This window comes from Lepidochelys kempii, chromosome 6 (assembly GCF_965140285.1).
Source record: "Lepidochelys kempii isolate rLepKem1 chromosome 6, rLepKem1.hap1, whole genome shotgun sequence".
NCBI classification, from domain to species: domain Eukaryota; kingdom Metazoa; phylum Chordata; order Testudines; family Cheloniidae; genus Lepidochelys; species Lepidochelys kempii.
The window spans coordinates 3,681,193-3,692,569 of record NC_136385.1 but is presented as its reverse complement, the minus strand read 5'-3'; the positions used below and the strand labels follow the sequence as shown (position 1 = coordinate 3,692,569).

At 43.3% G+C, this 11,377-nt stretch overlaps 1 protein-coding gene across 1 annotated transcript; it reads right to left on the bottom strand.

Moving 5' to 3' along the window:
- Window positions 1-799: 799 nt before the first annotated feature.
- Window positions 800-1,587, bottom strand: LOC140912459 (olfactory receptor 5W2; the record flags this gene model as incomplete). Its single annotated transcript, XM_073346890.2, is given in 2 exon segments — window positions 800-1,467; window positions 1,470-1,587. Coding segments are annotated over 2 exon segments (786 nt in total), but the record flags the coding sequence as incomplete, so codon positions are not given.
- Between the last annotated feature and the right edge of the window lie 9,790 nt (window positions 1,588-11,377).

Below are 11,377 nucleotides of genomic sequence, written 5' to 3'. Positions count from 1 at the left end.
CACTCTGTGTGTGCGTGTGGTGGGGGTTACAGTGGAGCTGAATATCAATTGTTGGCAGGTGCGTGTCCCTTGCCCTGTCCAGTGCTCTGGATGGTGTCGCCCCTCCTCCCAGTGCAGGGCTTCTTGGGCAATCATAGAATCATAAGATGGGATGGGACCTCGAGAGGTCATCTATTCCACTCCCCTGCAGTCACAGCACAACTGAATATTATCTCGACCATCCCTGACAGGTGTTTGTCTAAAATGCTCTTAAAAATCTCCAATGGTGGAGATTCCACAACCTTCCTAGGCAAGTTATTCCAGTGCATAGCCACCCTCACTGTTGGGGTGTTTTTCCTAATGTCCAACCTAAACCACCCTTCCTGCAATTGAAGTCTGTGGGTTCTTGTGCTATCCTCCCCCCACCCTCCACACACACACACACACTCTTTTGCAATTGTATTCCTAATTTTATTCCTAAAACTCTTTGTAACTGGTTGGGTCACAGAAACTCCTTGGGAACTGCCACATGATGTCCTGAGATGTGAAGGTAAATGTTTCACCCTCTGGGTGAATGTCCCTAGCCACCAGCTTATAAAATCATTCTTCCTCTCTGGCCCTGTGATGCTTCCCATGTTTTCTCCACTGATCTCAGTTGCAGCCTGCAGAGCTTGATATTATAGAAACAAATTAACAATAATAACAATACAATAAAGAAACATACTCCCACGGGCTCTGTGAAATGACTTCATAATGGGCTGGGAATTGTATTCACCTTTATCCATTCCCCACCACTAAACCAATACAGAGTTAAACAGATTCAGGAATTGGTTAGGAGTCTATTCATTGCTTTCCTCAGGGCATCCTTCACCTCCGTGTTCCTCAGGCTGTAGATGAGGGGGTTCAACATGATGATCAATAGCGTGTAAAACACTGAGGTCACTTTGTCTCTGTCCATGGAATAGCTGGAGGTGGGACGTAAATACATAAAGAAGAGGGTGCCAAAATACAGGACCACAAAGGTCAAGTGGACAGAGCAGGTGGAGATGGCTTTGTGGCGGCCCTTGGCAGAGCGGATCTGTAGAAAGGTGGAGATGACATAGACATAGGAGAGGAGGACAGTCACAAGGCTGCTCAGTACAATGCAGCTCATGGAAGCAAACATCATAATCTCATTGACGCGGGTGTCAGAACAGGAGAGGGCCAACAGTGGGAGGACGTCACAGAAGAAATGATTGATGATCTTTGAGCTGCAGAATGACAGCCGAAATGTACAACACGTGTATATCATTGAATCCACCACCCCCACAGCGTACACCCCAGTCACCAGCTGTTTACAAAGCTGCCTGGACATGGTGACCGTAAAGAGCAGCAGGTTACAGATGGCCACATAACCATCATACACCATCACAGCCAGCAAGAGGCACTCAACGTCTGCAAAAATGATAGAGAGATACATTTGCACAGTGCAGACAGTGTAAGAAATGTTTTCCTCTTGGCTAAGAAATTCAGCAGCATCTTAGTGGCAATTATCAAGGAAATGCTGAGATCACAGAAAGACAAATTCCTGAGGAAAAAGTACATGGGGGTATGGAGTCGGGGATCAATTCAGATTAACAAGATCATCCCCCCATTCCCAACCAGGGTGATACCATAAATCACTAGGAACACCAGAAACAGGGGAACCTGCAGCTCTGGACGATCTGTCAGTCCTGAGAGAATGAACTCAGTCCCCTATGAGTGATTTCCCTCTTCCATCTCCTCTGAACAGAGATAAGGCTGCTACAGAGATGTGGGCAGAAAACCTGTCGCTTCTCTGTAATGAAGTAAGTGATGATAAATGAAGATCAGTTTCTTAATGGACATCAGTACCCGCTCCAGGAAGGGCTTAGTCCACAGAGCCAGATGTTCACCGATGGTCATTCCAGGTGTTCGATAAAATGCAGACACTGTGCAAATACAGTGACAGGCAGGTTAATCATGCCCCCCACACAAACACTCCTGTTCACTAATCCGAACAGAAAACGTTCTGTTTGGATCAGAACAAACCTGAGGCTCCTTTATTCAAGCACACACATACAGGGAGAGTCAGCCAGAGCTGCTCTGGCGTAAACAGAAATACAGAAGCTTATATTGCTGAAAAGCACAATTTGTCAAACCCACTTCGTTCAACAGCATTTTCCTTATTTGGCAGATAGTGAAAGCTTTACCAGTAGCTTTGCTTTACTTGGAGTTTAGCAAAACAAGCTTTTCCTGTTCTTGACAGGTGTTTTCTTTGCACTTAACATTTTTTTTTAACTTTCAGCTGTTACGGTTACATTTCTTAAGCTGTGCTGTTACATTTGCCCCTTAATGGAATTTTCCTCGCTCTCTTCTTATGCTTCATATACACAGTTAATTTGACCAAAGTTTTTGGCCTATTAGTATAGGCCTACTAGATGTTCCTTCACATTCCCCCCTTTGGTGCCTTTTTGGCACCACTAATTGGGCCTATACTTCTATATCCATGAGCCTGTTAATTTTCTCCTTTTCGTCCTCCTGTTCTTCTGCCCAAACTGTGTCACACATTCCATTTACAATTATGGGTGCCACCTGCTTCCTTGCGCTGAGGTTGGCAGGTCTAGGGCTGGATAGGCAATGATAAATACATTTCTTACAGAACAAGAACATAACCCTATGCTAAACAGCGGTAAAAGCAACAGCATTCCCATGGGGATAATATGATGTGGTTGGGATTGTTGTATAGCTTTAGCCACAAAACACAATACATTAGTCTGGGTACACAAAGTAGACATTCTATAGGCAGTATTAAAGGCATTCTTTTTGGCTTGATATATATTTTGGAGCATGTGAATTTGTCCCAGTAATTTGGAAATTTTCTAAACCTCTGGTAGGATTGAAAGCAAATTTTGGAATCGGTCAGGTACTAAAGCGGTCCAGTTAAAGGGTATCTGGAACCTAAGGGTGAATTGCAGAGTTTTATCCACAGGCCAATGAATGATATGATTGCCTGCGGCTGTGGTGAGATTAAAATGTACATCATTCAAGGTGGTGGTTTCAAGATGCACATGGCTATTATTAGCTTGGAAAAGTAGGTGTCTGGTCAGGGTAATCCCGTTTCCCATACCCTCCCAACAAATGTTGTCATGAACAATGACAACTTCTCCTGGTTTTAGTCTTCGTATACACTGGAGTTGAGGGGGCTCGAACTGCCAGAGTGTCCATTGACTTTCAATCCCTACCCAAATGTCAGGCGTTGTTCCAGGAGCACTGACTACAAATCGGTTGGGCATAGCAGGTAGTTCAAGTTCCCAAATGTCTCAGTAAATTATCCAATTGCACATGCATCCTCCCCACAGACCCAGCAGGATTCAGTAGGTGGGAGCCCCTACCCCTCCGACTGGCCCGTATGCTTGGAAGGAGCACTGTGAACGTCTGCATCTCCATTCAGAAAATCTCCAAGTATGTCTCCACGGCCACAGATTACATGGAACTCCTGAGGTATTTGTAAGGGCAGTAGGCCACGCCTGATGTTCAAGATCCTTCTGAATGGCCATAAGCTGGTCATTCAGAAAATTCTGAACCTCCAAACAAGCCAGATCCCACTGCAATGCCTTTCCAGCGTTGGTCATACCTAGTACCATTTCTGTTAACAGCTTTTGGGTCATTGAACTAAGGGCGGATATATGGTATAATTCATTAAAACCAGCCTGAACCTGGGCTAGTTGTGCTCCAGTAATAAGGCCCGTGGCTTTTTCCAACTGTTCCAATTTTTCCTCATGTTGCTGACCTTTATGGATATTCCAGATTGCAGCTATGCGATTTGCACCATCCCACAGGTGTTGAACCAAGTCCCTTTTCTTTCTAGTGGAAACCCAGGTGCTTTGCTGTGCCAACCGAATGGCAGCTTCTTTTGAACAATTAGGATATATAGAGGTAATCTGAAAAGTAGATAAGGTGGTGTAAATTTTACAGTCCCTAGTGTAGCATGAATTACAGTCCATCGGTGTCCCAACACACTGACACATCTCTCCCTTGAGAAGTATTAGACCACATTTGTTGGCTAAACACCTTCCCAAAAAGACTGAGACATGTCACCTCAATGGCCTAGGACGGGGTATATTACAATAGGACAGAGGCTAATGGTCAGTTACTGGAACATTTTCAGTACCGGTAATTTTTTCAGCAGCAGAACAAACTTTTGGGGTATTTGTTTGATTATTTACTAGTTGGGTGATTAAATAACAGTAAGGGCCTTTTTTTATCTATTATGCTACAAACTCTGGGAATGACCATCATCTTTGTCCAGCTATGGGCCCCATTAATTTTAATTTCTGACTTTTGGGGCTCAGTTGTAGTGATATCATATATTTCTATTTCCACCAACCCATCGGTTCTCCACCCAATCATTCGCTCATATGAATGGTCCTGAATCTTAAAAAATAATTTATCCTAGCAAAATTTCCAAAAATCACAGAAATGCAAAGGTTTTGGCCATTGGGTTTCATTTGAATATAGGGTATCGTCTATATTTGGGTAGGTTGTGGGGGTGGTGGTGAGGTTAATGGAGGAAGGGATGGTGGGGTTAATGGTTGTGGTAGCAAGGCGTTTTGGATATCCATTGTCTGGGAGCCAATTAGGGAGGACAGTCCATCCCCAGGGTACTTGCCCAATGGTGCATTTTGCCGCCCCCAGGAGAAACCCCAAATACCAAGTCGTGCCACATTCCCAAGCAAAGTGTCTACAACTCCCTCCTTGCCAATAAACAATACTTTGTCTTTTTCCATCATGTCCAATTCTTAATGTCTTTTGTAGTCAGGAATCCCTGGACTTTGGTGGTTTCAGCAGAGTGAGTGTTCCTTCTTCTTTCTTGGAACAGCCATGCTTTAGCATTATGCAGAGGAGAGGTTACTAGCACATGACCCTGTAATGGTTTGGTTCTTCTAGCAAAGTCCAAATGCACAGTAGTTTTGTCAGTGGATAAGGGAGAGGTTACCGGCTTTTCACCTTGTCCTTCACTCCTGTTGTCCAGAAGGAGCAACAACGCCAGAAGGAAAGACAGACTGATCATCAGTCGGAGAGCCATTACAGTGAGAAACATTGGCAGGTAGTCAATTCTTGGCACTTCACAGAGGTGTTGATTATTAATAGGACTTGATAAGGGTCTTTCAACATGGGGCCTTGCTGATGGACTTCTATGTAGCTCCAGTCTCCTGGTTTCAGTGAGTGGAAGGGCATTTGGCCACTTTAAATTTGTTTTAGCACAGATCTTGGCCAGTTTATTTTTCAGAATCCCATTTTGACGTTTTACTGTCCCAGCACACTGCGGGTGGTGGGGGCAGTGGAGATTGTGTTGGATTTGTAAAGCTACACATAACTTCTTATAATTTGTTCAATAACATTAGGTCCACTATCACTGTTGCTACTCACAGTTATGCCAACTTGTGGTACAAAATCCTTAAACAAAGTTTTACAACAGTTTTGGTATCTGCCTTTTTATAGGGAAATGCCTCAACCCAGTTGGAAAATACATGAACTAAAACTAACATACTTAAAATTACAACATTTAGACATTTAAATAAAATCCATTTGAATATTTACAAAAGGTCCCCAGGACAGGGGATGTGCTGCCTGCCTAACCTTGACAGCTTTACCAACACTATGTTGCTGGCAGATTACACACTGTATGTTCTGGAGCGGGAAGGTCCTTAACATAGTTTTAATGTGGCGGTGAGAGTATTTGGGTTTTATTCAAATTCTTATTTTTACTCACTTTACAGGTGCTATTTTTTGCACCAGTCGTCTTTCTTTGTGCAGACTGTGAGAATTTTATCGAACAGCTTCTATCTGATTTTATTGAACTTTTCCTGGTCATGGCCTGGATTTTGCTTGGGCCAATGAGCTTCTTCACATAGGTGACTCAGTGTTTCCCTCAGCATGATCCCTCGGAGAAGCTGCTTTAAATCTGCCCAAGTAGGGTTATAATAGTTTATAACAATTTGCAATTCCTCTTTGAATTGAACAGGGTCCTCTCTTATTTTTGGAAATTTTTTAAGTAAATTATACCATTCTGTAGGAGACCAACATATATGTGCAGACACCGAGGTCTCATGACCCAAAGCACCAAAGTCCGGGAATTGGTGCAAGGGGAACATTTCCTCAGTATGGTGAGACACTGTCTGAGGGGTGAACATAAGGAGCTTCTGTTACTCTTCCCAGGGAAACCAAACCTGGATGGGACTCTCACCCACCCAAAGGGCATCAGGCATGTCCAGCAGCAAAAGTCCAAATAGAGCGTGCAACTCATCCGAACCCAGAGCCTACGAGCAGTCCGCCACCAGAAACCCACAATAGAGATTTCAAAAGGTCTCTTACCTTTCAGATGGGCCCTGGGTCTGGTGGGGAAATGCTCGCGGTCCTCCGGTTCTGGGGGTCGGCTGTCTATCCGAGTCACGGCACCAAGATTGTGGTGGAAAATTAACCACACATTCTGTTTGGATCAGAACAAACCTAGGGCTCCTTTATTCAAGCACACACATACAGGGAGAGTCAGCCAGAGCTGCTCTGGTGTGAACAGAAATACAGAAGCCTTATATTGCTGAAAACCACAATTTGTCAAACCCACTTCCTTCAACAGCATTTTCCTTATTTGGCAGATAGTGTAAGCTTTAACTGTAGCTTTGCCTTACTCGGAGTTTTGCAAAACAAGCTTTTCTTGTTATTGACAGGTGTTTTCTTTGCGGTTAACATTTATTTAACTTTTAGTGGTTATGGTTACATTTCTTAAGCTGTGCTGTTGCAATTGCCCCTTAATGGAATTTTCCTCACTCTCTTCTTATGCTTCATATACACATTTAGTTTGACCAAAGTTTTTGGCATATTAGTTTAGGCCTCCTACGTTTTCCTTTACAACAGTAACCAGAGTCACCAAGCAGGAAGGGAAAAAAGGAAGCCCAAAAAGGTGAGGAAAAAGCAGCATGGAACATCCTTCTACATACACATTTCGTCTTCTGGTAACCAGGTGGAAATGTTTCTGAAGGGGGAATAGGATTCTAAAAAGAGGGTGAAGACATCCCAAGGCGCTGTGCACTCTCTCTCTCTCTCTCTCTCTCTCCCCCCAGATTCACTGCATCTGAAGGGACAAGGGAAGCAGCCATTGGACTGTGGGATGGATCGTGACTGAGGAAGTTTGGTCAGTAATGTGGTGAGGAAAATTTAGCATTTAATTTCACATCATTTGTTAACATAGGCAGAAGTTGCATTCCGGGTTTATTTTTCTTGTAACCATGTCTGACTTCTATGCCTCCTTATTTCCACTCACTTAAAATTTATCTTTGTAGTCAACAAACCTTGTTTTTTTGTTTTATCTAACCCAGAGTGTTTAAATAGAAGTGTCTGAGAAACTAAGTTGCAGGCATCTTAGTGAGTTAAAGAAATAATGGAGAATGTATCTTGTATTGTCCAGGACAGGACTGGGCAGCACAGGATGTAAATTTCTGGAGGGAAATCGAAGAGTGGGGAGTGTGTTGGGGTCACCCTGCAGTATAACCAAGGTCCCTCCCAATTCTTTTGTTAGTTTTATATATTTCCTGTAAGTTATAGTCTGTGAAACAGAGTGTGACATTGCACCCCGTAATGCTTAATAGAAATATGCTTATGACTGTAAATATGACAGAACTGGAATATGTTTTATGCAAGATATGCCATGGAACATATCTCTGCAAAGGCTATGATCTACTGGATATATTTATACTATTTGTGTGCATGTATCAATTTTGTATTCGAAATTATGAATATTGGCTATGTACTTGTTTGATTTTAGGTAGCCTCAGTGAAGCGGTTGGTCAGCTTCTTGAGAAAAGTCTATTCTCTGTAAGTGCCCAATCAAGAAACACTTAAGGTAAAAATGAACTGTGAGAGATGCTATTCCACATCTGAGCTTTCCTGGGAATGTGGCTGTCAAGGTTCCTTCCCCACTCTGAACTCTAGGGTACAGATGTGGGGACCTGCATGAAAACCCCCCAAGCTTACTTTTACCAGCTTAGGTTAAAACTTCCCCAAGGTACAAACTATTTTACCCTTTGCCCTTAGACTTCCCCTGCCACCACCAAACGTTTATCTGGCTTACTGGGAAAACATGGTTTGGACACGTCTTTCCCCACAAAATCCTCCCAACTCTTGCACCCCACTTCCTGGGGAAGGTTTGGAAAAAAACCCTCACCAATTTGCATAGGTGACCACAGACCCAAACCCTTGGATCTTAAGGACAATGAAAAAGCATTCATTTTTCTTACAAGAAGACTTTAAATAGAAGTAAAAAGTAAAAAAGAATCACCTCTGTAAAATCAGGATGGTAAATACCTTACAGGGTAATTAGATTCAAAACACAGAGAATCCCTCTAGGGAAAACCTTAGGTTACAAAAAAGACACACAGACAGGAATATTCATTCTATTCAGCACAGCTCTTTTCTCAGCCATTTAAAGAAATCATAATCTAACACATATCTAGCTAGATTACTTATTAAGTTCTAAGACTCCTTTCCTGTTCTGTCCCCAGCAAAAGCCTCACACAGATAGACACAGACCTTTTGATGTTCTCCCTCTTCCCAGCTTTTGAAAGTATCTTGTCTCCTCATTGGTCATTTTGGTCAGGTGCCAGCGAGGTTATCCTAGCTTCTTAACCCTTTACAGGTGAGAGGATTTTTCCTCTGGCCAGGAGGGATTTTAAAGGGGTTTACCCTTCCCTTTATATTTATGACAGACTCTAAAAAGAAGGGGCAGACATCCCAAGGCACTGTGCTCTTTCTCTCTCTCTCTCTCTGCCCATTGATTTACTGCATCTGAAGGGATGACGGAAGCAGCCATTGGACTGGGGGAGGGGGCCTGACATATGAAATTTGGTCAGTAAGACTGCTGAAGACATGCGGTGAGGAAACGTTTGCTTTGAATTTCACATCATTTGTTAATTTAGGCACAAGTTGCATTCTAGCTTTATTTTTCTTGAAACCATCTCTGACTTCTATGCCTCATTATTTCCACTCACTTAAAATCGATCTTTCTTATCAATAAACTTTGTTTTATTGTTTTATGTAGTCCAGTTTCTTGAAATAGAAGTGTCTGAGAAGCTAAATTGCAAGCATATTAGTGCTATTAAAGAAATAATGGACAATGTAGATTGTATTGTCCAGGAGAGGACTGGACAGCGCAGGACGTACATTTCAGGAGGGAAATTGAAGAGTGGGGAGTGTGTTGGGGTCACCCTTCAGTATAACCAAGGGTGGTGAGAGCCTGAGTGTAACCCAGGTATTCCTGGCCAGGCTGCAGTAACACACACATGCTCAGGGTGTGATTTGCATGCTAGATGGTTGTTTGTGAGTGGCCCAGGTGGCCCACTTCAGCAAGGCATTGCAAGGTTTCAGGTAGGTGTGACACAGCTGCTGATTAGTCTGGGTTGGACCCTGGTATGTCACAGCCATGAACCTAGAAAATATCTAAGTAACACCAAAGGTGTGGTGCGGTCTGACAGTAGTGTTCAATTGACATGAAAGTGTGAGGTCCCCCAAGGGTTCGGCCCATCTATGGCTGCAGATGCACAAGGCTAATGTGGTCATCACCTCCCCTCAAGGAGATCCCTGGCAGGCCCAGTGTTAACTCTTCCCTTCTTCACTATGATAGAAGAAATTATCCTGCATGGGTGTACAGGCTTGGCAAGTGTTATCAATTCTGCAGGGCATGTTGGTGCCCCCTTCTCCTAAGTGGTGTCAACCTGTGAGACATTGTAGGGTTGATTATATTAGGAGGAAAAATTGATGACCCAATGTAGGATTCATACAAGGTTCATGTGCTTGGCAACATTCAGGGCACACCCGGAGTGTTGTATAGGAGCTGTGCACACACAGCTCTTCTCAAGGGCATGAACCTTGGAATCTCGCCCAGATGACGCGAACCGTGGGAAGCCTCCCAAGACTGGGCTCAAGGCCCAAGAGCAAGGAATGCGGTAGATAGAAATTGGTAAATAACAATGTTAAACAAAGCCAGTGTATTCCTTTTATCTGTTGGAGAATGTAATGTGCGGGGGGAGAGAAAGAATAAAGGGGAAGGTGGAAAGCTGACAGGCAGAAGCCCGTTAGCAGAGCAGCTCGCTTGCTTGCTTAAAGCTCTGTGCTGTCTTGTCATTGAACTGCAACAACCCAAGTAAGCTATACTCTTTAGTACAATCTGTGGGTGAGGGGTTACAAAGAATGTACACAATGTCCTGCTTCCCTGAACACCAAAAGAAACAACCAACAGCCAGAGATCTCTGTATTCAGAAACTCCCAAGTCTGTCACTCCAGATCTTTGCCCAGGAAACACTATGCCCCTACTTCCTCTAGAAACTCATAACTCCTCCTCCTGTCTTCTCTGCCTCCTGTGACTTGGAGGTGCCTGGGGCAGTCCTCACTGAAAATGCCGACATCAGGGCAGGCTTCAAAAAGGAGGATATTCCCCAAACTGGTGGTTAACACTCAAGATCTTTGCATCATCTCTGCAGATGCTACTACAAAATGTCTCTGAGCAGGCCATCTCCCTCCCGATTCTTTTGTTAGTTTTATGTATTTTCCATAAGTTATAGTCCATGAAACAGAGTGTGATGTTGCACCCCATAATGCTTTACAACAATATGCTTATGACTTTCAATATGACATAACTGGAATATGATTTATGCGAGATATGCCATGTAACATATCTCTGCAAAGGTTATGATCTACTGGATATATTCATCCTATTTGCATGCATGTATCAATTGTGTATTCGAAGTTTGAATATTGGTAATGTACTTCTTTGATTTTAAGTGGCCTCAGTGAAGCAGTTGGTCAGCTTCTTGAGAAGAGACTATTCTCTGTAAGTTCCCAGTCATGAAACACTTAAGCTAAAAATGAACTGTGAGAGACGCCAATCCACATCTGAGCTTTCCTGAGAATGTGGCATCGGCCTGTAGGAACTGAGTCATGCATGGACATGTGAGTTGCCCATGTGACTGCAAAACTCCATCTTGGAGCTGGATTCTGCATAGGAGCGGGGAAGGGATTTCCACCCACGAGAGAGACTATATTAGCCCTTGGGGAACTGCCTTCATTTTGTCTTCAGCTTTTAGATAGCCCTTCCACCCCAAGGAGGTGCCTGAAAGAAACTGGATAAAAGGACAGTAACTACAGAGGTGTGAGTGATTGCTTGACATAGACTAGGAGGAAATCTAATCTGTAAAAGAGGCTTATTGGAACATCTCTGAGTGTGGGATTTACCTGCATTTAGTTTTTCATATATTAGGCTAAGACTTGCATGTTTTATTCTATTTTGTTTGGTAATTCACTTTGTTCTGTCTATTATTACTTGGAACCACTTAAATTCTACTTTCTG